This window comes from Emydura macquarii, unplaced genomic scaffold (genome assembly GCF_026122565.2).
Source record: "Emydura macquarii macquarii isolate MOO-44397 ecotype Brisbane River unplaced genomic scaffold, CSIRO-AGI_Emac_v2 contig_1790, whole genome shotgun sequence".
Classification (NCBI taxonomy): Eukaryota; Metazoa; Chordata; order Testudines; family Chelidae; genus Emydura; species Emydura macquarii.
Window position 1 is genome coordinate 15,132,283 of NW_027131927.1, and position 26,528 is coordinate 15,158,810.

The following is a 26,528-nucleotide window of genomic DNA, read 5'->3' on the forward strand; positions in this document are numbered from 1 at the left end:
TCTAATATTGCAGAGTTGTTGAGCACATTCAACTTCTAGCAACTCCACTGGGAGAAAAGGGAGCTCAACACCCTGAAGAAGGTGGCTCTCCATTGATTAACATGCTTGTACTGTGTGGACATTCATCCTATAAAGATTGTTCTGTTATATACATTGGCCAAAAAGTACACAGATTAACCTCTTCACCAAGTAGGCTCCATGTTCTTAGATGTAAGCAGAAACCTAGAAACAGATAAATACTTCACAACCCAAACACCTTTGTGTTGAGTTTGAATAGCTGTGTCACATTCTGAAATGACAGTTACAGATATGCTTTTCACAAATGCAGACCACAGCGTTTTAGAATAGCCATCTGTTTTGGTTTACAATTGCAAGTTTATTTGTTCAAATACACCAGATAAGATGCAAGCACTTTCATGACAAATATACAGAAAAAAAGATAGGATCAACACAGAACAGTAATTTAACTAAAAAAGGGAAAGCTTTTTAAATGTTATGACAATATTCTCTCAATAGGAACTATTTCCATTCTCCAGTTAAGTTAATCATACATTTCAATAAAATAAAGGGTGATGGGTTGAGAGAGAAGTTAGTTGTGTATTTTCCTTAAAAATAAATTCCAAACTCTAATTAATACCAGTTAAACACTACAACTAAAATTTACAAATAAGCATAAAAGGAGTTGAAAGTGTTAGAATTACCTTTTCTCTTTGAACAGTCCAGAAGAAAACGATTACTACAAATACAGCAGGCAAACTGACTGTTGGACTGATTGTTATAAGATATATATTGTTGTACTGAATTCAGTCTCAAATTGTGCTAAATGCTCATCATCCTCAGTATGGCACATTTTGGTCCATGATGGGGGTTTTAGGCCAAGACAGATCCCAATTTGTTAGAGAAATGTGTAAATTATTGTTGCTTTTTTAAAATGCAAAGTGTACGTCATCCTACTAAGGCCAGTGTTAGGAGATGTTTATAGAAAGTAGTCTGGGGTACGACGGGTAACATGAGGCTCTCCACGACGAGGTGCAGGGTCAAACTGCAGGCTGTAGTAAAAGGAACAAATTAATTTTTTGCCACTACGATTAATGTTTAATGAATTTTTAAATACAAATTCAAGACATTTTCCCCACTGCTAGGCTATAACTTACCACCACCTCTCTCTACCCAATGCACTTTAGAATATCAATGTAAGTCTAGAAAAAGCATCCCTAATATATATCATTTTATGGGAGGCAAACTCTTATCAACTGGCATAGGTGATTACGTCAAATAAAGATCATCACTGGCTACTGTTTGTTGAACACTTCAGAAGCCCATCTCTAGTCTCAGTGAAAGCCCTCTGAGCAGAATTCTCCATTTATTTTCTTATCAAAAGCAACCCATTTCTCATTACACAACCTAATGTCAGCAATACAATGCACCCATCTTTACTTCCTAGATGTAGTAAGGTTCAAAAGTACTAGGAATTAGCTAAATACATTTTGGAGTAATATTTAACATGCTCACGTTTACACAGAAAGCTCTGCAACTAAGTACCAGAATAAGGAGTTGCACCACTAAAATGTAATTAGGAATATATGTGTTGTGTAACAATTGCACAACACAAATATGCAGCTTAATATTAAACAATATATCAAGTTCAGTATAACATTTTTGAATACTTTTATCCATCACGGCTCTCCTGCTCCCCCATCTCCCTTAGAAGAGAAGTCTAAAAAAACTTACTTCAACATTATATAATATATTAATAAATGAAGTATTTTTACAAAGTCTCTTAAATGCCCTCAATATGTGTGAGGTAATATCTTGTATTGAACCACCTTCTGTTGGTGAGAGAGACACATACAGAGCTCTTCTTATGATGACCTGAAGAAAAGCTCTGTGTGGCTTGAAAGCTTTTGTCTCTCACCAATAGAAGGGGCCTTAAAGTATGATTCAATGAAGCAAAAAGCACCAGAGAGAACAATGAAAGCATGAACTGGATTTGGAGAAGCAGACAAGCAAGAGGTACCACAGAGGACTAAATGGGGATAGACCATGGAAAACCAATTTGACAAGGAGCCTACATACCAAATTGAGCCCCATGAAAGAAGGCATCTCTTAATTCAAGGGTAGTACCAGTCTCCAGGTCCAGAGAGGGAATGAGGAAGTTACCACGTAGAACTTCATCTTTTTGAGATAGTTGTTGGTACAATATTGTGCCATGGATATGGAAGGAGCTCATTCTGGCTCCAGACTCGATGGAACTTGCTAGGCACTGGAGTCCACAAGCAGAGGAGTGCTTAGACTTAGACCTGTTAACCCCATACCTAGCAGACTTCAGTGAAGATCTCCCCCTTTCAGCATTCTGCTTCTTAGGTACAGGGAATTGTGAATGATACCAGGACCCAGGCATGGTAGAAGTGCACTCCTTACTGATGCTGAAGCACCTGGCTCAGATGGAGGTCTCAAGAAACTTTAGCCTGGATTCATGATCTTTCCTCATGTGAGACTTAAAGTCCCTGCAGTTTTGGCAATGCTCTCCAATGAGCATTTCCCCAAGACACTTCAAGCAACCTGAATATGGGTTGCTCATGGGCATAGCCTTATAGGCACAGCTTGAAGCTTGGTGACCAAGGCAACCCTCGGCATCGGGAATCAAATGAAACCCTCAGATGGGGTAAAACCTAACTAGTTAACAGCAATAACCTTATTGACACTAAACTACTTACAGTAAAATATGAGCGAATACAATCCATTGAGAGTACTTACAAAAGTAAGGAAAGCCATTCCAGCAACCTTCATGGGTGGTAAGAAGGAACTTAGGGGGGCTTAGGATCATCTGGGCCCTTTATACTGAGGCCAGAGGTGCGTGGCAGCAGAGGGTGCTCAAACCGCCCCGACAGGTACCACTGAGAGAAAAATTTCTGGCAAGCGTGCACGCGCTACGCGCACACCAAGAGCAGAATGCATGTGTGCAATCACTCAAAGGAGGAGGATACTTCTAGTTGTGTGGAATTCTTCCTGGTCTTCTCTCAAAGTCACAGCATTCCCATGCTCGTTTGCTTCCAGCTGTGTAGAATACCACTGGGTTTTCTTGGTGCTTAAAAAGTGCCAAGCTTCTAGTTTCCTCTCTCGGATTCCTTGGTTAACCAGTTCTTTTCTTTCTTGAATCTGAGGATGGCGATGCTTCCTGAATCTGGCTGTCCAAGAAGTCCTCAGCCTCTCTAACATACTGTAGTGACTGTATTTGTCTTGCCAAACCAAGCATCTTTTCTTCCAGCACAGCCACCCTTACACTTCAGACTCAGGAAGTCACTTCTGGCAGGAAAGAAAACATGGCACATCCCTTGCAGGTCACTATCACTGGCCATCAGGGCACTGTGTGTAGAACTGTACCTAAAAACTCTGTCCAACCACCCCCCATTTGCCACTCCTGTTCACCAGGCAACTGACAGACTAAGCCTCACTGCTCAGCTCCATCCTCCTGCTAAACAGGAAAGGATTAACCCACTGAAAGACTTTCAACATCATAGCTGATCAAAGACCCACGGGTCCCAGCCACAAACAGACTTCTCACCTGGCCTGTTCAGGGCCCACATCCCAGCCACACAACCTTCACAGAGAAACAGAGGGACCAACTACACTACTCTACCTCCAAACACAATGAAACTCCTGTTTGCCACTGCTGTTTACTTGCCTTCTCTGTCAATAAACCTTACAAACTATAAACAAATTAGTCCTCAAAGGACAGAAGGAAAAAAAAACACCAAGGGTAACATCAAGGACATTGCACAATCTCAGCTTGCTGCAACTTTGGCAGTTAGAAGGAACTGAAAGGTGACTAGGATCTTCTTCCCCCCCCCCCCCTTTTTTTTTTAATACCACTGGTACAGGGATGGGAGGGGCAAGTAGCCCCAACGGACACAGCTTTCCAGAAGGTTCCAGAAGCTTATGGCACAGGTGCCAAGATTCCACAAGTGAGAACATCCAGAGGCCACTCGAATATCAGCTGTTAACATTTCAAAATGAAGTCCTGAAGTATGTCAAAGTGTGATTTTTCTTCTTATATTATTGATATTTATATTTTTCTACTACTACTTGCTTTTGAAATAATTTAGAGCTTGTCTCTACAGATAGGGATGATATGAAGGCCATGTACTCAAACTCTGACAGAAGAATTGCTTCTCCTTTCTGAAGGGATCCCCTGTCACTAAGGAAAGGCTGCACCACGGAACTCCAGAGATGGGGAAAAAGAAAAGTTTGTGGCAATTCTTATGGAGACTCCAGTCTCATTTCCATGTTCCTCAAAGGTCCATGCCTACTAAAACAACCCTTGTAAACTCCTTCATCAACTAAGTATCACATAAGAGAATCTTTCAAAACTTCTATTTCCATTTCTGCATCACACTCTTGATTCATTAGAGTAAGAGTATCATCATTAGTTCTAAGATCTGCATCTCTTCCCTTCTGAAAGGAAAGACACTTGAAACAAGATAAATTACTCACAAGGAATATTTTAAAGTGTCATCTAGTTCCATGATAGCAGCCTGGTTCCCACAGCGATAACAGTAATTGGGTGCACTGAAAATGGTAACCACATTTCGATCATGACACCAGTTGTAACCCTGCGATGTAAAAGAATTAAATTCTCAGTTAAAACCCTTAGCACACATCAACAAGTCTGAAAGCTCCTTTTAAAAGCTTAAATGGGTTATGAGCATTTAATAGGGCAGCTTTCTTTATTCTTTGTTAGTATTTCCCTTTTGCAGTGATCTCAAGCTTCAAATAATTATTTCTTTTTAGCAGCTATTTCAAAATGAGAAGTGAACACTGAGCAGACAGCAAACTTTTTAAGGTCACAGAACAGGTTATAAATGACCATGATTATTGGTAATTTAAACCAGGGGTAACTTGCATGTTTATTAGTATTTTTGTTTGCAAATTCCAGAGAGCAGTACCCTAGACATACCTAGATGTTTTTAAATAGAAATGTTTAGCCTTTTTTAAATTCTGAGTACTGAAGTTTGAACTGATTAGCTTACATACTCTCTATATTTGTATGTACAGCATAAGCTATAAAGGATCTACTTTAACTGATTTAAAAATAAAAGTGCTCCATTGACCCACCTGGCATTTTTCTAGTAAGGCTATCCTGGTATGTTCTATCTATACCAGCTGGATGGTTTAATCCCTGTTGCAACTGACTGCTACATGTTACAGGATAGCCTACTTAACACATTAGTAGAGGAAAAGATTGTCAGTGTGCAAGTAGACTACTATACTTTTGTAACCAGTCCTTAGCATGAGCCATCTTTATTCCCTTTGAGTAACTCACACTAAAGAAAAAAAGTATTCTCTCACCAATTCAGCTAAAATGACAAGTGTACAGGATTACTTTTCAGGCCTATTACACATAATTAAAAGCCTCTTGGGATATAGAATGTAAATACCACTGTATGTAAGCCTGTAAACAATGGACAACCTTGCCTTTATAAGAAGTTAGGTCGTCTTTGGTATTTGTATCACTTAATCTATGGTAGGCTATCATAACAGACTACGCTCACGGTACCTCCATCACAAGTTGGTGAGCACGGGAGACCAGTGTAAGACCATTGGCATGGTTAAATGTTTCAGAAATATCCTGTCCAAATGTGTAGCCAGCACCACGTGGAGAAATACCCCAGCCTCCACGATCATCTGGATCTGACCATAAAAGATCACACATTGGGCCCTAGCAAGGAAAGCAGAGGTTTTAGTTAGAAGCAAAGTATTTTTTAAAAAGTCTACTTTGAAAGGCATTTTATTTACAATAAACACATTTCCAACCCCTCATTCTCTGATTATATGCTGAATATTCTATATATTTTTAAATACACACTGTCAGTGTGTATAGTATAGTGGTATAGTATTTCATAATCTTAAAAAATGTACTCACTAACATACAATATTGAGAGTTCTGTGGCACTTTAAAGACTAACAAATTTAATATTTGTAGACATAAGCTTTCGAGAGACTTCAGCTCTCTTCTTCAGATGCAGTAATACAGAATATATAAGATGCCTCTGTGTTACCTATTTTCTGTATTACTGCATCTGAAGAAGAGAGCTGAAGTCTCTCGAAAGCTTATGTCTACAAATATTAAATTTGTTGGTCTTTAAAGTGCCACAGAAATCTCGTTGTTTTTGCTGTATACAGACTAACACAGCTACCCCTCTGGAACTATACAATATTGACAATCCCAAATGTTCATAGATCATGAATCAGTCTCCAAAAATCATGACACTGGCTTAAATATCATGAAATTTTTTTTTTAAACAACTCACATCAAGTTTTCAAGCTTTTCTCCACAACCAGGAGGACTAGAAACATTTTTCTAAGTGAAAGCTGAGATTCTCATGTAATCTTCTTGTTAGGAGATTGAGCTTTAAGTGAAACATCAAATATCATGAGACTTATGGTAAAAATCACAAGAATTGGCACACTGTAAAAACCCTTTGGGAGCTTGAAACTGAAATGATTCCTTCCCAATTCCTTCCTCTCTCCTTCAACATGTCTGACCACTGACAGACACTGCATATTTGTTCATGATCAATAGCTTAATAGTCTTTTTGAAAATAGAGACTATTTGACCACATCATGGATGAGAAAATAAAATTTATAAAAATTATATTGATGTAGGCATAAATAATAAGAAGGTTAGAAGGGACTGCAATGATCATCTAGTCTAACCCCCTGCCAAGATGCAGGATTTGTTGTGGTTAAAGCATCCAATGATGAGAGTCTAGTTCCCCCAAACTAATCTCCAGTCCTATTGTGGCAATTCCCATATCTCAGCAGAAGCAACCAGAAATCCATTCCCAAACTGAAGTCATTCTGTCATTTAAGTGGTTTATATTAGTCGCATCTACTACTTCAGTCAGTTAACTAGTCTATGCATTAGTCAGTGTAGTTTACTGACAAAAGAGCAAGTGTGTATGTATGATGCTAGCCAAGAAATTTCATTCCTCACTAGGCAGCTACTCCTGACAAAGTTTGGTCCCATTACACTTGCAGAAGCTCAAGAAGCTGTGAAAAAGAATTAGAGCCACAAGCTCTGAGGCAGAGCTGTGCCCCTCCAGGCTAGTGAAAGCCACTGGGGAACTATGTCCACTACTAAAGGAACTTATCAGAGTCCTCTTCAAAGAAGAAAAGCTGGCAGACTGTCTGAAAAATAGAGTAGCCTGCCCAATCCCCCTGAATTCGATATTCCATCCTGAAGACATCACTTCCTGTCCCATCTCCAGCCTTCCACTGCTGACAAAATAATTAAGCAGAAACCACCAAATGCCAATCTCTGATGCCAGCCAACATCTTGCATGCTTCAGCTACAGTAGGGCAGAGCACAAACCTCGTGGCAACTACAAGCAGGAGGAAAATGCTGTGAAAACCAAATTGACAAGTGGAAAAGGACAGAGCTCTGGTGCAGAGTCCAGTGCATTCTCCACCTGGCTACTTAGGGTATGTCTACATTGGAATAAAAGACCCACGGCACAGCTGTGGCTGGTCTGGGTCAGCTGAGCTGTAAAATTGCTGTAGATGTTCAGGATCTAGGACCCCACAAGGGCGGGAGGGTCCTAGAGCCTGGGCTGGAGCCCAAATCTGAATGTCTACAGTGTGATTTTACAGCCCAGAAGCCCAAGCCAAAGTCAGCTAACCCCAGCCAGCCACAGACGCACTGCATGTCTTGGATTCCAGTGTGTACATACCCTTAGAGGGTGCAGGAAGAAAACAGAGTGGCTTTCACCTTGGAGCTGGCCCAGCTCTTCAATTTTCTCTAATCTGCCTGAGCCAGGCTCCAGGTTCTCTGCCGTAAAATGAACCTAAATTCTCCAGAAAGTAGAGGTTTTTACTGAATTAAATATGAAAAAAAAAATCAGTCTGACACCTGATATTTAATTTTATGATTTCCCCTATTTTTGGTTTTCAATATGCTGCAGATTTTTGTACTGACAATGCATAACCACTTTGTAGAAGTTGCTAGGGAAACAAGAGGATTTAGAACACTGGAAATTGTAGCATCAGCACATTAGCTAGACATTTCCGTTAAAACGATCAATAGTTAATTTTTGCATTTAAAACCACTGCCCCTTGCTTTCTGAGTCAACAAGTCTGAAGTGTATGGGGCAGTTCACAGCTTATTGTTTAGGCTGTAGACGTCGGCAGACTTCACTGCATTTTTACACAATTTACATTTTTAAGCGCATCTTTGCTACCATAAAGGCTAGATACATAGGTTTGTTTTTCAGTGAAAACTCAGCTACTGGACCACAATTTTATGTCAGCTCCACAGGAAAGCCAACAGCCATGAAATCTCAAAATATCAGAATTCTTTGACCAAGCAGGTACTTATTGAATAAATACCATTTGGAGATTTCCACTCCTCCTGGGAGAGGAGATGTATGCTTCACTCCTTCCCTCACATGGATGCTGGAAGAGACTGCTATTCTTCACACTTCAGTCTCAAGAAGTATCTTTTTGATTTGCTTCTATCCCTCAGTCTATTTTGCATGCATTTTCTCCTTTCCTGTTTGGTTTGTCTTTCCTTCTCCTCATAGAATTATGCCCTTGCTGCAAAGTGAAGTGACCAAATTCTTGTAAATTGCACTCCAATACAGGTAACCTATTTAGCAGGGCAACTTAAGCAGGAGTGGCATTTATTCACACAGTTAGTGTGAACTTGGTTAATGAGATGTGCAAACCAGTACACACACTTCCCTATCCAAATATTTCATCAATTGTGGGTCTGATGAGGTGGTACTCAAAGTCAGAGAAGATAAGTGTGTGGAAAATACTACTGCCTCTTTCTTTGCCAATTCTGCTGCCATAACATATACTGGTTTGTTTTATTTTACTTATTTAAGACTACAGTATTCGTATCTTTCTTAGAATTGTAACAATCTACTGTATCACCATGTACTTCACTTTAGTAAACTGTATTTCAAAATGGAGGATAAATGTGCATCTAAAAATACTCAAACATATGTGTAAAATAGTGCATTTCCACTCAGGTTACCTCATGTGGAACTTCTTGTAGACGATCCAGAGCCCTGATATGATCCAGTGTATCTATAGATGGAGAGAGACCCCCATGGAGACAGAATATCTGTCCAAGAATAAAAAATAACATTGATTTTGACTGAGAAAAGACCTCATTTTGAAAAGTAAAATTAACTAGCTTATGCATATCATTGTTCACATTTATATCGTTCTAAATCTCATGGCACAGATCACAATTTTTCTGAGTGAAATGCTAATTCCACCAATGGAAACACAGAATTCTGTAAGTGGTGCTTGAAGATCACAAAAGCAACAGTACCGGTATATCTGTAAGGTAATATTTCACCACGTTTGTTTCAGAAATATTTTGCCTCTCACAGAACTTAACACATAAGGTACAATCTCCCTGTAAACCAGGAGGAGACTCCTTCCTATTGAGGTAGTGTGTTAGGGAAGAAAAGTAAAATCCTGCAGCAGTTAGGACAGCAGGAACCAAGGTGGGATGGAAAGTGCAGCCCTTCCTCCACAGGCTCTAGCACACACTAACTAATCTGGTTGCACACTAACTAATCTGGTTGCATCAATTATCTTCTCCTCCTACTCTCACATACCACTCAGTTCTGGTACAGTGCATGTGGAACTTCAAGATTGCATAGATAATTTCCACAAATCTTGAAGTGGTGCTTCAGTGAAGCAGAGTGCTGTACAGGCAGCTTGGAAAAGGAAGCACTTACACTAGCGCCCAATTCAATTCGCAGAAGTCCCCACAATTCCCACTGAGCACTTGAACCAGTCTAGGTTTATTTTGGTCATGACTCCAAATCCGAAACTGGGTGGGTTGCAGCCAGAAACCACCAGGTCCTGCGTAAAAGTCTGAGACTCCGTGCCACAATTAATTTTTTCAAACCACTATGCACAACAGCTTCCAGGACATCTGTACTATTCACCACAACGAGAACTCTTCTTATGACATCTTTCGAAGTTAATTCATTATTATAAATGGCATACAGCAAATTGAGACCAGGAACAAAGTAATACTCTCACTTGTAAGCACAAGGGAAAACAAACTGCTTACAAACAAACCTTAAAAAATTTGTAATAGGTATAAGAGTAAGAAGTATAATAAAGACAGGCCTCAGTGAATGTAAGTCTGAACTGATTCTCATTAATGTTACCAACATGTATTATACGCCAAGTATGACACAAGTAGAACTCCAAAAAGGAGCTTGAGTAACCAAAGTACTCCTATCTGACCTTAAAATCTATGAGTAAGACCTATTATTCCCTGTATAATACAGGGAAGCTTACCTGGCCATCTACTAGAGCTGTGAGTGGAAGATAATCAAATAGATCTGTGAAATACTTCCAAACATTGGCATTTCCATACTTCCGTAGACATTCATCATAAAAGCCATACACTTGTGTAATTTGTCTGCTCTCGTGATTTCCTCTCAGTATTGTAATGCGTTCTGGATAACGAACCTAGCAATAGAAAGAGAACAATCATAACATCAAACAATAGATTGTTGATTAGTGTTAACTTCATGCCATTTTGAACATATAAAAATATTAAGCTTCTTTCTTGTCAAATGTTTTTACAAAGCAAAATCTTCGAGTCTGCAAATACATTTCAGCTCATCCACCCAACCCTCAATTTGTTTCAGAACTCTTGAAATGTAAGGGGTTTTAATGCTTTTTTTAAAATAAAAAGAAGAGTACCTTTAGTGCTACAAGAAGAGTCACTGTTTCCACCGAGTAATAGCCTCTATCCACATAGTCTCCCATGAACAGGTAATTTGTGTCTGGTGATTTCCCACCAATTCTGAAGAGTTCCATAAGATCATGAAATTGACCGTGGACATCCCCACAGACTGTAACAGGGCAACGGACCTCCTGCACATTTGATTCTTTTGTAAGTATTTCTTTAGCCTAATAAAAGATAGAGAAGACATTTAGGGCGAAAGGGAAGATAAACTATATTTTGTAAGTCGAGTCAATACGTTGTTTCAGCACCTACATGTTACAATCCCAATAGCCTGATAGGTTTTGAGACACTGTGAAAAGCCAGGTTCTGAGATAAGCAGAGATGTAATGCATACTGCAAATTGCTGTGGGGAGAGCTGACAAACCCTGTATAATCAGATCAGATCAGATCATTGGGATTTTATTGCACTGTCAATGTTCTGAGCATATCAGTTTTCTACAAAAGGAAATATGTACATAATGCAAAAAGTGTTGACAGAATACTCACAGGTTCACGAATTTTAAGACTGGAATGGACAATGATAATCTAGCCTGACTTCCTATATAACTCAGACCAGAAAATCATCCAATCTTGATTTAAACATTTTAAGTGATTCAGAATCCATCATATTCCTAGTAGCTAAGTGTTACCTCACTTCCAGTTAGAATTTTTCTAGCTTCAATTTAAAGCCATAGGATTTTTTTTATACCTTTGTCTGCTAGACTAATAAGCCCGCTGCTATCTCATAGCTTTCCCACACAACAGCTATTTCTAGGCCATGATCAAGTCACCTCTTAACTATCTCTTGGAAAAGCTAAAAAGAATGAGTTCTTTAAGTCTCACTGAAATGTAAGGCAGGCTTTCCAGACCTCAAATTGTTCTTGTGGCTCTGAATCCTTTCTAATTTTTCAATATCCTTTTTGAAAAGCAGGAAATCAGAACAGAAAACAATACTCCAGTATGTTTTTTAAGTGCAGTATACAGCAGCAGTCATTTTGAAAGAGCTAATGGTTCTTAAAAAAATATCATTTATCTATGCACCTTGATGGAAGATTACTCGTCAACTGAGTTACACCAAAATGCACTAACATTCAGAAACCTATATAGCTATTATGTACAAAAATGTTTAGGTTGCCATCATGCATTGTAAAGTTACAAAATACCAGATTTACGGTTATTCATGCAATCTTAATTCTGTCTCGTGTGTCCAACCTGTGCACTGAATGAGGCAAGAATCCTTCGCGCGCGCGCCGGGGGGGGGGGCCCGCCGCCAAACTATATGACTGAAGACTACAATACAATAGTTTTTAATCCTATACTACAACAATAAATATACACAAGGGGACCAAATTACAGTTGTGCAGACAACTGTAAAGTGGCAGATCCTAATTTTTCAGTGCTTGATTTTGCAACCTAAGTAACTTCAAAGGTAGCTTTCTGTATGAAACAGTTATATGATAATATGCAATCTTCTAGGTTTCTTTCAAAAAGAGAAGCATATAGACAACTTGTTACTTACAATTGTAACAACCCTCCAACTTCATCATGCATCAATAGGGTTTGACTCCTGAAACTTCAGCTCTGCAGCACAGACCACTACCATTTGAGTGAGCTACAGGACTAACTACATTAGTTGGCAGCAGAACAAGGTGTGATTCAGGAACCTTTTTGTGCCAACTGGCAGAAGGCACAGAGTTACTAGGATCCCCTGGGTCAAGTTTATGCACAACAGTTCAAAGGGTGGCATGTAAGGTCGCTACCGAGAGCCAATAGCTCACTGGTCATCATAATCATTGCAAAATGTATGTATGGATAATATTTTAAAGGTTATGCATCTGTACTATCAAAGCCTTGAAGTTAGAGGCAGGACACTAGGAGGTAACATGCCTCGGATAAGTTCTGTTCAGGCACAGCGTAGTAGACTATTCTCTCTCTGACCTGTCACTGTGCACTGAGAGATACAATGTAAATCTATTAGAATATGAAACCACCAACTAATTAAGATTGCAAAACCAAGAGATTGCAAAAAAAATCTATGGAAAGGAACACTCAGCAGGACAGTGTCTGGTTTATGAAAAAAGATCAAAGGACTGTTTTGAGACAGCTTGGGTTGCAAGGAGATACACAGTATCCTTTACCTGGGGGACAAGCTCGCAAGGTTTGTTTCATGAAAAAAAGATCACGGCCAGACCTGGCTGAAAAATATTGGAAGGACTTTGGGGTGTTATTCCAAAAAATAAGAAATAATCCAGTTAAACAAGTCTAGGGTCTAGAACGTGTTATGATTTTATATGAAACCATGTGTTTCCAATGCTTCTCCTTCCTACCATTTGAATCTTTTATCTTTGTTCAACAAACTTTTGCTTATTTTCACTATAAACATACCTAAGTACTGTTTTAAACAGAGCCATGATCTAAGGTAAAACTAGTAAGCTGAGGTGTACTGTTCCTTTGGAAACACCATATCTATGAATGCTGAAAGCATCCAGTGGACCGGGCCAGACAATCCAGGGAGATGCTCAGAGGTTGGTGCATGCCTATCGCTAACTTGCAGAGGGACAATGGAATCTGCACAGGCCGAGGTCTGGTCTACACTGGCAATGAAGGTCGACGTAACGCCACTTACGTTGACCCCCTAAAGTATGCATCTCCACTGGCACGTAAGTTTCGTCCATTTGAAGCACGGTAAAAGTCGACCTAATAAAACCACTTCTGCAAGTGGCATAGCACTGAATTCGAATTCTATGGGTCGCATTTAAATCAGTGTAGGCAGAGCGCAACGTAAATTGATGCTACTGGCCTCCGGGAGGTATCCCATAATGCCCTGTTGTGACCACTCTGGACATTCACATTCTGGTGTAATGTGGTCACGAACAGGAATAGCTCCTCCCCCTCCAGCCCTGGGAAATTTTGAATTTCCATTTCCAGTTCAGACAGCGTGGAGAGAGCTTTGTAGCCAAACTGCTCATGGCAACTGCACAGCCCAAACGCGCTCCAGCTTGGAGTTAGACAGATGAGATCCAAGACTTCTGGTTGTGGGGTGAAGAGTCTGTTCTGGCTCAGCTCCAAGCCAACAAAAGAAACAGATATATACAAGAAGAAATCTCGCTGCATGTTGGAGAAGGGGCAGAACAGGGATGCACAGCAGTGCCACGTTAAGATAAAAAAGCTGAGGCAGGCTTATCATAAAACTAGAGAAGCTAACAGCTGTTCTGGCTCCTTGCCCAAAACATGCTGCTTTTAGGAGGAGCTGCATGCAATTCGCAGTGGTGACCTCACCACTGTGCCATCATGCAGTGTCGATACCACTGAAGAATCCCAGTCCAGGACGAATGAGGAAGAATCTGTGGACGAAGAGGATGAGGAGAGCAGGGTTCAGGAAAGGGGGTATCCATTCTCCCAGAGAGCCAGGACCTGTTTGTTACCCCAGAGCAGTCCAGCCACACACAAGACAGCGGGACTGATCAAGATGCAGGGGAAGGCACATCTGGTGAGTATGTGGGGCAAATCTTTATTTTGCTGTTATGTCCCCAGTCCAGGTTCTTAAAAGGACTGTGTTTTTGAGGTGAGGGTCTTATTGTGTGGTGGCAAACTTCAGTGGAGGGTTACTCCTGGAACAGACTATTTATGTGTAGAGGTATGCTCCAAGATTTCTCTGTGGATAGCTCAAAGAAACTTTCATGTAGGTAATCTGTTAACCTTTGCTGAAGGTTTCTGGGGAGGGCAGCCTTATTTCTTCCACCACAGTAGGATACTTTTTCCCACTCTATTAAATGAGCAGGCATCATCGCGGAACACAGCATAGCAGCATAAGGGCCAGGCCTGAATCCCAATGCTTGCAGCAAATCTTTCCTTTCCGCCTGCGTAACCCTCAGGTGACTGATATCACACAGTCACCTAGGGAAGATGGCACAAGTTTAAAGTACCCGACCAATACAGTCACTCCATTTTATTCCTCTGCCATGGACAGGGTCCCTGGGTGCCTCCCCAATACTATTCCTAGTACTATTACAATGGGCATTAAGGTTGGGACACTGGTTGTCCTGTTTTCTGCCACTACAAGTCACCCACAGTGTCCTCTAATCCAGTGTTTCTCAACCTTTTATCTTCTGAAAATTTTAATAAGTATCCCAACACTCAATTTTCCACTCTGAGAAATACAATCCTTTTCCCCTTTACCGCTGGATGACTGTATTTCTCGTAAAGCAGGAGAGTTTGAGTTCTGCAGTGCTGTGGCAGATCACAAAACCCCCTGCTGTTTCTCCCCTCCTTTCTCCACATAGAAGCAAAAGTCAATGCCAGCCAATCACTATGGCTGATGGTGGGGTCACGTGGTGTTTGCCTCACACAGGCGGGAACTTGTGAGGTATGAGCAGGCACAAGTGGCCCACCAGAGTGGATAGCAGCACTCTCCATGGCCATCCCTAGTGGGGTGCGGACCTGGGGCAAATCACACTGTGGGCTGCCTGCCTTCCAGCTACCACTTGGCTTCCCCAGAAGTCAGCGGCTGCCGCTCACCTCTCTTCACTGGGTTTTTCGCTGTGTACCAGCTGCCTGCGTCTCACATACCCCCAGGGTATGCGTACCACAGATTGAGAAACTATGCTCTAATCTGTTCTGCCCACCTCCTCCCAAACCGGTCTTTGGCATGTTACAGGGGAGCCCGGTGAGCCCTCTCCTTGCTCAAGTGTGGATTTTAGTGCTAATGAAGCCTCTCTATAACAGATGCAAGGGCCCCTTGCTTACCATGTCTGTAACGTCAGTCCTACCCTTCTGATGTGTACAGAATGGAATGCGCGTCTAGCTTAGCCTTGTGAACATGAAGGGGAGTACTTTTTACATTGTAACATTTCCTTTACTACTTTGGGTCAGCTAACAATGGCAACTTTGTGCTTTGCTTATCTTACAGTAGACACCTCGGCCTTTGGCCCCCATTGCCAAACTCCAGCTGAAAGACTTTTCCAGATTAGAAAGTGGGAAAAAAAAACCATGGGATGACATGTTCAGCGACCTAATGAATGCCTCCGCAGCTGCTGACACAGCGCTCAGAGCTGGAGGATGTCCTTGTCTGAAAAATTAGACATGGAATACAGAAGATCTGTGCAAGAGCGTGATATGCAAAAGGAGATGTTGCATATTATGAGGGATCAGTCCAACATGCTGAGGCGTCTGGTAGAACTCCAGGAAGAGGAGCAGCAGGACAGACTCCCTCTGCAGCTCCTCCAAAATGCTCCACTGCCTACTGCTTTATCATCAGCCTCCACCCTCCAGCTGTCTAGGAGGATACTGCACGCTGCTCAGTCTGTGTTGCACTCCACCCTGGCGGAGGCACGCAGAAGGACACGACAGCCCCTTTAAGAATTGCATGCAACCACAGTTGCTTGCTCAGTGACACTTTACAATGTTAAGTTATCCTCCTTTCCCCCCATTAAAATGGGTCACAAATAAAACTTTGTAGCATTAAAAAATCTGTCTTTATTCATTCATAGCTTGGGTTGGGAAAGAAGGAGAGGGGGCCGCTGAAGCAAAGGTAGGGGATGGGATGGGAAATAAAGGCACAGTACAGACAAATTACTGCAGTTCATTGCAAAACCAGGTTTTCAATGCTTCCCAAAGCCGAAGCGCTCAGCAGTTGGCTCTGAGCGTAGTGCTGGAATCTGGCTGCTCAAAATTTGCAGCTGGCCTATCAGCCTCCACGGCCCAACGCTGAGGGAACTTTTCCCCCTTCATTTCACACAAATTATGGCACGCACAGATATAATTGATGGGATGTTCTTTTCACTGATGTCAAGCCTAGTAAGCAGACATCTCCATCTGGCTTTTAAACGGCCAAATACACATTCCACCACCATTCTGCACTTGCTGAGCCAATTATTGAAATGCTCCTTCTCGCTGTCCAGGTGCCCAGTGTACTGTTTCATTAGCCAAGGAAGCAAGGGGTAGGCAGGATCCCCCAGGATCACTATTGGCATTTCCACATCCCCAATGTTTATTTTTTGGTCAGGGAAGAAAGTATCCGTCTGCATCTTATTGAACAGACCCAAGTTCCTAAAGATGCACGCGTCATGCACCTTTCCAGACCACCCCACACTGATGTCAGTGAAACATCCCCTGTGATCCAAAAGGCTCTGCAACACCATTGAGAAGTATCCTTCCAGTTCATGTACTCTGTGGCAAGGTGGTCAGGTGCTAGGATAGAGTTATGCATGCCATCTATTGCCCCCCGCCCCAGTTTGGGAACCCCACTGTAGCAAACGCATCCACTATGTCCTGCACATTTCCCAAAATCACTACCCTTCTTAGCAGAAGCCTATTGATGGCCCTGCACACTTGCATCATAGCAGCTCCATTGGTGGATTTACCGACTCCGAATTGATTCCCAACTGATCGGTAGCAGTCTGGGGTTGCCAGTTTCCACAGAGCGATGGCCACTCACTTCTCCACTGTCAGAGCTGCTTTCAAGCGAGTATTCATGCGCTTCAGGGCTGCGGACAACTCTACACAAAGTTCAAAGAAAGTTGCCTTTCGCACACGGAAGTTCTGCAGCCACTGCTCATCATCCCACACTTTCATAACAATGTAATCCCACCAATCTGTACTTGTTTCCCGGGACCAGAACCAGCGCTCCACAGGCTGAAGATGATGCTTGACAGCCTGCAGCAAACAGGAATTGTTCCGCTCTATGGCTTGTAGCAGGACAGCCTCAGTAACATCGCTATTTTCCATGCTGCGGCTCCTCTCTCACCTTTGAAGGATAAGCCGTGAGGTATTTGTGATGCTCACAATGATAAAGCCCGCTCAGCTCTGCACTATGTCTTTCTAGCAACGGCATGCGCACAGCATAGAAAAACGGTGCGAAAAAGTGTTTGCAGTTTGTTTGGGACAAGAAGGTAGGGGGAAGGTACACGTTGCATCATGGGAGGACAAGAAGCTTCCCAAGAGCCTCTGCAGCTAGTTGCACTTTGGGATAGCTATCCGTGGTGCACTGCTTTGAATGTCAACCCAAGCATGGTGAATGGGGACGCAAGAGTCTGGCACAAGGAGCGTGGTGTGATCATGCTCCTGTGACTTCTAAAATTTGGCAGGTGAAAGTCGATTTAAAGTAAATTGACTTCAGACAGCAGTGCAGACATACCCGTAGAGGGGTGTGCCTGTGTTGGCCCTGGCCAATGGATTTGGGGAGCTGATACACAAGAGGCACAGATAAAAGTTCCTCACATTCCTGTGTGGCCGTGATTGAGGGAAAGTAAAGGGCTGCTGACACTGTGGACGAAGTTGAGAAGGTAGTGTTCTCTTCCTCCCCTCGTCCAGGAAATGTGAGTCTCACCCATGTCATGTCCATGTCATGCCATGTCCACCCATGTGGACAGAACACTGGGGCCATGCAGTGGATTTTGTGGGGGTGGAGGTAGGAAGGACTCCAATTATTTCAGTAATTTCCAGGCATTTGCAGTGCAGCAACTGCACGGGCCTCTCTCTTGATTGATCTAATTTTCAGTTATTTTAGGAGGTTTTCCTGAGGAGCGCACATGAGAGAAGGGAAACAGCAATTTAACAGTTTAACTGAGCTAAATGCAAATGGAATTTCATGGGACAAGAAAAAGGCACTCCTCTACCTTGGGGGCATTTCAAAGGCCTCCCAAAAGCAATGATGAGAGTGTTCAATAGTTCTTTACAATGGAATGTGGGTGGGCAACTTAAACACAGGGGTCACTACCACCTCTCCACATAACACTTGGAATTAAACCTGTGACAAAATTGTGATAAAGACTCATTCTTAGGACCATGATGGAAGGAAGATGTCCTAGATAAAGAGTTTGGCAGTTTAACAGTATTGTGATATTTTTTCCTCTATACACCAACTCCTCTTTCTAATCACACAAACTACATCAACTAGACAACTTGTCTAAATTACATGATTATTTTTATATGAAGTACTGTATGTGTATCAACCATATGGCTTTACCTCATTCAACAAGGTACTTCTGTGCTTCAACCAATGTCTAGAGGCCAGGGCATGGATGAGCACAAGTTGACAAACTCAGTCCAGACAGGAGCGACGTGATGATGGGTTGATCGAAATGGCCAGAGGAGATGGCAAAGGTGTTATCTGACTGAGGGTGTTTCTGCCATAACAGTACTTGTCAAGTTTCAGAAAAGCTTTCCTCATTTATTCTAGGTCCTAATTTTTGTCCCAAATCCGAGGGCTACTTTTTATATATTTTGGGGGTGCAGAAGGAGGACTTGCTTAGTCCTACTAAATAATAAAAAAAATTCCTGAGTTCTCTAGGATTCTAAAACTAATTCAGAATCACAATGCTCTTGTAAGTAAGAACTTCCTCTTGTTCACCCTACAGAGCTGTATCAATGACAGTGAGGTATCTATAGTAAATGTGGCATTAATATAGCTCTTCATCTGAGTGTCATGTACCATGTCCACGATGCTACATTTTACCCAGGCAACACAGTGTGTAAGTAATTGTTTGCTTATCCTTACAACACAATGTTTGTTTTCTAAGAAAGTCCAGGCAGCTCTAACCAAATTATTTATACTGCGGTTTTCACAGCGCCATCTGAACTATTCTACAGACCTTTGGCTGCTGCTGGCACAGAAAATTATGGGTTTTTTCAAGGTGTTCCTTTCAGCAACCTAGAATCCATTTGTCACACTGGACACCGTGAACACTTTTAAATATGCCCACTTGTCTTAAAATTCAGGGTTTGCTGCTTCGGCTTTGTAACTTTCAAATTCAACTGCATGGAAAGGGAGCAGAGTACAGTCTCAGGTGGTACATGAGAAGACAATGGCTCCACATAAAGAGGTTTTATGTCCCTCTATCACCAAATAGAGCTACAAGAGAGAGAAGACTCTGGGACTAACCATTGGTTGTTTAATGTTATGGGGAACTGAGAAGCCTTTGTACCATTAAATGTATTTTGGATTCTGTAGAGCTGAAACTGACATTTCAGCATCAGGCTCACCATTTTCCAGTTACTATTTTATGGACAAGAGAATTGCCACAGTGGTACAGAGGCTGGAATGCAACACAGACCACTGTTTTCTAGATGGAATGTACAGCACACAGAAGTCCATGATGGATATCATTGAGTTGGCAGAGTATGTAGAGACAGCTAGTTTTACTGACCCAAGTGATAACTACTGCAGAGGTCCCTGAGATAGAGACATGAACAGTGTAAGGCTTTAACAACCATGCTGGGGTTCTTAAAATAGACTTCATTCTTTTCCTCAATCAAGTCAATGAGTTCCACCACTGAAACATTAGTCGTACTCTAGGACCACACAGGCCATTGTCAATCACATGGGCAATTTTGATGATGTCACTTATTCTGGTCTTTACTTAGGGATGCCAGTGTATAAAAGTGGAAATATAATGCCACAATTACAGCATTTTGACTTAGGCACAACATTACTGAAGATGAGCAGTAAGAGTGCAAAACTATGAGAGCAAATCTTTGTTTTAAAGTGACACCAATTTTTAAAACTCATTACATTTCAAGAAGTTACAAGTAGCGTTAGACACTACAACAGCTTCCAAGCCTTCGTGCAAGTTATTTGGTGGTATTTTCTTGTTTCATTAAACTTTTCTCCCTGTCATGAATCAAAGGAAAAACTATGTATAGTTAGTCTGAATAATCCCACATATAGTCAAAATTAAAACTGAAAAAGAAAGATTCTCTAATGTCTGATAGTCTATAGACTCACCAATCCAGTGCAATTCCAGCCCATAATTGTGAGAAGGAAAGGTGGTTACAAATGAGTGGTGTGGAGGGAGGAAGGAATGTGTCAGATTCTGTTGACAGAATTGGTGAGGCCAGAGTCAGTAGAAAAGAAAAAGCTTTGTCTGCAGGAAAAGAATGGCTTCTTTTTGGAAGGCTTAGAGTACCTCTGAAGCTGGTAGAGAAGTTGATTCTCTGCAATGATCTTGAAACACTGTATCAGTTTAATTAGCTGACCCAAGGAGCACAGCTGGCACTGGAATCCCTGAAGGTATGGAGTGCCTTGTCCATTTTCAGGCTGAAGAGCTCAGATTCTGCAAACAATATCCTTAATGGCCATTTGGATCAGCTTTGATATACCCAAGGATTGTAACCAGGATGCTCTGTGCACTGTGATGGCTGTGGCCACCAGAGGCATCTAGGTCTGCCTGAATACATGTCTTCATCCCCAGTTGTCTTTCAGTTATGATGTCTCTAATCTCCACTCTGGCCCCTTGTGGGCTCTTCTAGAGAAAAGATGTTATCCTATTCCATGTAAGGAAATCATTTCACCAACAGAGCTTAGTATTTGGTGATACACATTTGGAGAGTCGCAGAATAAGCTTTTCTCCCCAACAGGGCCAGTCTCTTTGTCCACCCTCCTCCATTTAATACGCACACAGCCTTTGGAAGTCCCATTTACTTAGACTTCTCCTGTATCACACAGCAACTAGAGCAAACAGTGTAAGTGAGAGTAGATGTACTCAAAACCCTTATGTGGGACATGGCACCTCTTATCTCTCTTGCAGGCCAGGGAAGATAGAGACTAAAGCTAGCATCAGATCCTTTGCTGGTTTAAGAGCCTCTTCATGGAAGGGCACTGCCATCCTGCCTGGTTGTGTTGAAAAGTTTGTGCCTTCTGTGCAATGACAGTTCTCTATTTCACATGATAGCTGTTCTCCTCAGCAAGTCTTGGAACGCGCTAAAGCATGGAGGGAGACTGGATTATAGTGTAATTGATCCATCTGATGATGAGAGGGGCAAGTAGACCGGCTGCGGGTTCTACGTTATCAATGCAATCAACTTGGGGGTCCTCAACATTTTCCTCCACCTCATGCATTTCAACATCTTTGGCCAGTTTAGACTTGACTGGAAAAGAGACCTACAAGGAGAGTTGCTGTCTGGGTGGTTGGTCAGGGAGAATCCACATTGTCTGGTACAATCGCAGTGTATTCCATAAGGATACAGCTAAGAAGGGGGAGGAGCCCAGGAAGAAGAGTGTGGGTGCAAAGGCATCGTGTGCATGTGAGGCATTCAGATTTATTTTTGGAGAGACTCTTGGATCCCACCCCTAATGATCACAATGACGATACTGAATCCTCCTGTCCCAGAGAAGGTTAAGGTGGTCAGGGTTCTGGGGAGGACTCACAACTTGGCTACGGGTAGGAAGGAGAAGGAGAGGAAGAGAAGTATACTGGATCAAAAAGGGTGCAGATCTCCTAGGTGTCAGGATATTTTGGCAGCTATTGGAACAATGCTGCAGTATCATACTGGGGAGGCAACCGGTGCTAAGGTGGTGTTTCAGTACCCTTCCATCAGAACTTGCACCAAGTCCAACGCAAGGGACTCCACCTGGGCATCGCCAGAAGATACCCTTATGCTATGATTGGTACCACCATCAATGTGGATACCCATGCTAGCACAGACGCTGCAGACACCAGCTCAAAGCTCCACCATGTCTCAGGGACTGTTGCCAAAATCTGAAGAGGACCAATACTCTATACAACTGGGGATGTGGATTTCCTCCAGACAGAACACACATCAGGTTTGTCTGTCATGGACATAACACCATCACCTGCTAGCAGAGCTTGAAGCCTGAGGCTTTTGATTCTGCTATGAGGAGAGAAAGGTAACTTAGCACTGACTGGCTGGTAATGACCTAAAAAGGCTGCTACAGCTAGGCAGATATGATAAAATATTAACTTATTATCTAAACTTACTAAAAAACTAGGTTAAGAACAAGAAGAGAATTTAAATTTGCTTTGTGAGGTTAAGGAGCAGGACAGATACCATGAAGTTTCCACTTACTACCTTGGGTAACAGGGAACCAAGAGGCATTTGGGGTAATGCTGGCCTTTTATGCCTTTAGGTGCAAGAACATGAAGGTACAGACACCACTGATTCAAAGGGTTCCAAACCCACATGTATACTGTGAGAGGGATCCATGGGAGATGATTCTCAAAGAAGCAGCTTAGGCCTGATCTACACTAGAGCGTTTTATTGACAAGTCATCTTTTGTCAACAAAACAGTCCTGGTGTACACATTGCAACAACTCTTTTGTTGATAAAACTGCCATTTTGTCAACAAAATAAACCCACCTCGATGAGAGGCCTAGAGTCTTTTTCGGCAAAGTTTTTGCAAAAAAGCATGCATGTAGACACTGCCCTTAGGTTATATCACTGAAAATGGCATTCTGGGATAATCAGGAGGCTATCGTGAGTGCTGTTCTGGTAGGCTGTTTGAGCTCAGCTGCCCCATCCGCCTCCACCCCTACGTTTTCAAAGTCCCAGGTAGTTTTCACGTTAACTCACCATGGAGCTCACTCCACAGAGGCAGCAAATGCAGTCCTACCTGCCTGCCCTAAACTACAGGGGCGGGGTGTAACTCCTGCTGTGCTGTGCAGAGCCAGGGAGGGAGGCAGCGGCTGTGTCCCTCTCCCCCTGTGGGTGTACCAGACCCATCTCTACTGAGGTGGGGTGGGGGAACAGGGGATGCCCGCTATGAGCTGTCTTTGCAGCAGCATGTGCCTCGGGATTGGTTGCTTCCAGCTGCTGCTGTCTGAACTTAAAGAGGCAGCGACAAGTGCAGACAAACTCGCTGTCCTGCAACACACATGGTCTGTGTCTGTTTGTCTCTCTCACACATACACACTCCCACTCACTCTCCCACCTCTTCTGTGGGCTTCTTGCATTTGTGTTCAGTGGTGTCAGCTTGGCTGACAGGGCAGTTTAAAAGCAGCTGTCTAACTAGTAGGATGCCCATGGAATGATGGGATTCAGAAACCTTCATCATGTGACACTGCCTGTCCCATGAGGCATTGCAAACCCTTCCCAAAGCACCCTGCCTGCAGTTGCACAGTGGAATATCTATCCCATAGTGCACTGCTCCCTTTGTTGACAAAAGAGCTGATAGTGTGAATGCTTTCCACTGACAGACGGAGACAATGAAGACACACAACAGCGATTTAATTACAGTGGTGGTTGTATGTTGGCAAAACTTTTGTTGACAAAACTTTCTAGTGTAGGCAAGGCCTTAGATTCTAAAGAAGCTATGGTACTGTTTCTCTTCTCCCCACAAATCAGGGAGACTTCCCAGTCACTAGTGACAAACAGACATGCCTCACTCAGGGGTTTTAGCACATTTTCCATGAGTAGCATTGAAAAGAGTTTTAATTAGTATTTGTATTACTGAGGCTTCAGGCCTCAACCATGATTAGAGCATCATCGTGATAGGCTAGTGGGTGGTTTCCAATTCCTGTGAAGGATCTGAAAGGGATCACTGTATCTGTGCTTTAAATCAACTACTATTTATTCTCCTATTAGTACAGTCTATATAGTTTGGCCACAATCAAATTTAAACTATGAAGAAACAAAACTTAAGTTCTGTGAAGACAAGACTTAATGTTATTTAGTTGCCATGATCTTAGCCATTAGGTGGAAAAGACTGAGAGAAACAGATCAACACCATTAACTGAGTGAAAATACAAAAATAGTGTCAAACACTTCTAAAAGATAGTTGCTAGTAAGATACTTATTTATAACACACTTTTCCTTTAACCTTGCATCAGATATTTTCCTTTGCAGGGATTAAACCCCTTTATTTATGAAAAATACAGTGTATCCTCTCCAAATTTACAGCATGATGTGTACAGAATGAATGTTCAGAACATTTATAAGTGTTAGTTTGAGTGTTTAAATTGAGTAAAGCTGAGCCCCTTTAAAAATGTAGCATGGGTCAATCTTTGTTCTGAGAAATCAAAATAATTCAAAAACCAAAACAGACTGCAAAACTTTCTGTATAGAAAATTAAAATCTTTTGCTATATTTGAAGCAATTAAATGTAATTAAGATAAATAATTAATAATTTTACCTAACTGCTAAGATTACATGGACTACTAAACCAGGCAATAATGCTGGTAAAACTTATTGGGACTCCCGGGATGCAAGAGGTAACTCAACCAACCAAACCACAACCCATACTCTATAACTAGTTGTAATGTAATATTGGTTATAACTCAGTCAGGTAGGAAGGACTGGATATGTGTTTAGAAATTATCACTGGTAGTTTATTTGTTGCTGCTTTTCCGTGGCTACCTGCTGGCTCAGATGTCAGTGCCTGAAAGGTTTCTAATAGCATTGCTGCCCTGACTCCCCTGAGACACAAGCTGCCAGACACAAACACAGAGACGCAGAGATTCAGAGACTCGGCTCCCCCATCCCTTTCACAAGACATTGGAAATATAATTAGGGCCCCCAAAGAACCTTCACTGTGCCCTACAGTGACATATCGAGGAGGAAAAAAAACATAAAAAACAAACTTCTCTTTAAAACTAATGCAGTATGTGGCTACAAACATGAAATGCCTCCGACAGGGATACTGTTAATGTACTGCACCACTAGGCCAGAGCTCAGCCTGTCTGGGTGTCCGAGCTATACACTGCCATACCTTAAAACAAATGAATCCCGTTCAAGGTTAATCAGATCGCTGAATATTCTGGGTTTATCATTAGAGCCGTGCAAACCTGCGGGGGTCCGCGGCCCACTTTTGCGGATCAGATGCGGATTGTGTGTCGGCGCCGGACTCGGTTTACAATGCTATGGTTACCGGGACAACAGCAACATCCCCGGGATACATATTTTTCCTTCAATCACTGCCACGCACCCGCTCCTCCACCTTCACTCCATTTTAACTCCCCCCTCCCCCGAAATAAACACGCGTTATCCATCCGCGCGTTAATGGAGGCTGTACGGCATCACACCCAGACAAATCCGACCGCCGACTCCCCGCAGCGGTGTCATTTTGCGACTAGGCCTCTAGCGAAACACCCTCCCGTGCAGTCAGCTACCCGCCGTGTGTGTGTGTGTCACAGCCGGCCCGTCCCAGCAGGCCCTCGGCCGCTCGCCCTCTAGCGGATCGAGGGCGAGAACCGGTTCAGCTCCCGGCCCCGGCCAAGGCGCTAGGGCGCGGCTGACGGGGCCTGCGGGCGGAGCGCGGCGCCACTGCTCCCGTGCGGCCTTGGCCCAGCGGGGAGCCAGGCCCGGCAGGGGAGCAGCCGCGCGTGAGCGCTGCGGCCAGGCACGAGCTCCGAGCCCCGGCCTCGGCCCCCGCCCCGGCACGAGCTCCGAGCCCCGGCCCCCGCCCCGGCGGTGTCCGCGCGGGCTCACTCACCTTCTCGCAGAGGCTCCGCACCTGGCTCTCGCTCAGCTGCTTGCACTCGTTGAGCTGCTCGATCCACTGGTCCAGCTCCTTGGCGAAGCCCTTCTCCTCCATGGCGGGAGGGAGCTGCTCGCTCGGCGCCGCGCGCGCCGCCCGGACCCGCCAACGGCCACGGGGCAACGGTGGGTGGGTGGGTGCGCGCGCGAGGCCCGCCGCTCCGCTCCCCCCGCCCCGCGCCGCGGAATGGCGATGGCCGGCCCGACGCTGCGCCCGCGCGGCCCCTGCCCTCCCCCTTCTCCGCACCGCCACTTCCGGCCCCACCCCCTCCTCCGCTTGTTGTTGCTTCCGTCCGCGGGACAGTGGAGGGCTGGACCGGGGCGGGGAGCAGAACTGTAGTAGCAACCCCCGGACCGGACCGGACCGGACCGGCCGGCGCTCAGAGACCCCTGCTCCGCCGCCCCTCCACTTCTAGCCCCATTCCCGCCTCCCAGAACCCTCAGAGACACCCCCCCGCAGCATCACTGGGCGCCCCCGGCCACAGCGCCGCGCCCAGGCAGCCCCTCCTTGCCTCCCCCCGAGCCATCCTGAGCTCCTTGCCAGCCTAGG

The 26,528-nt window shown here is 43.4% G+C and overlaps 1 protein-coding gene across 1 annotated transcript; it reads right to left on the bottom strand.

Moving 5' to 3' along the window:
• Window positions 1-337: 337 nt before the first annotated feature.
• PPP2CB (protein phosphatase 2 catalytic subunit beta) lies at window positions 338-26,205 on the bottom strand. Its single transcript, XM_067556961.1, has 7 exons — window positions 25,935-26,205; window positions 10,744-10,953; window positions 10,333-10,506; window positions 9,041-9,130; window positions 5,558-5,719; window positions 4,495-4,613; window positions 338-1,049 (listed from the first exon to the last, which is right to left on the bottom strand). Exons 1-7 carry the CDS (start codon window positions 26,034-26,036, stop codon window positions 977-979), a joined length of 930 nt encoding a protein of 309 aa, XP_067413062.1. The 5' UTR covers window positions 26,037-26,205; the 3' UTR covers window positions 338-976.
• Between the last annotated feature and the right edge of the window lie 323 nt (window positions 26,206-26,528).

Excerpts from the sequence above, each read along its gene's own strand:
- PPP2CB (XM_067556961.1), bottom strand. The coding sequence starts at position 26,036 with ATGGAGGAGAAGGGCTTCGCCAAGGAGCTGGACCAGTGGATCGAGCAG. Across the intron at positions 9,131-10,332 it reads CAGCTCTAGTAGATGGCCAG|ATATTCTGTCTCCATGGGGG; the intron begins GTAAGCTTCCCT and ends ATTCTTGGACAG. Across the intron at positions 4,614-5,557 it reads CTCACCAACTTGTGATGGAG|GGTTACAACTGGTGTCATGA; the intron begins GTACCGTGAGCG and ends TTTACATCGCAG.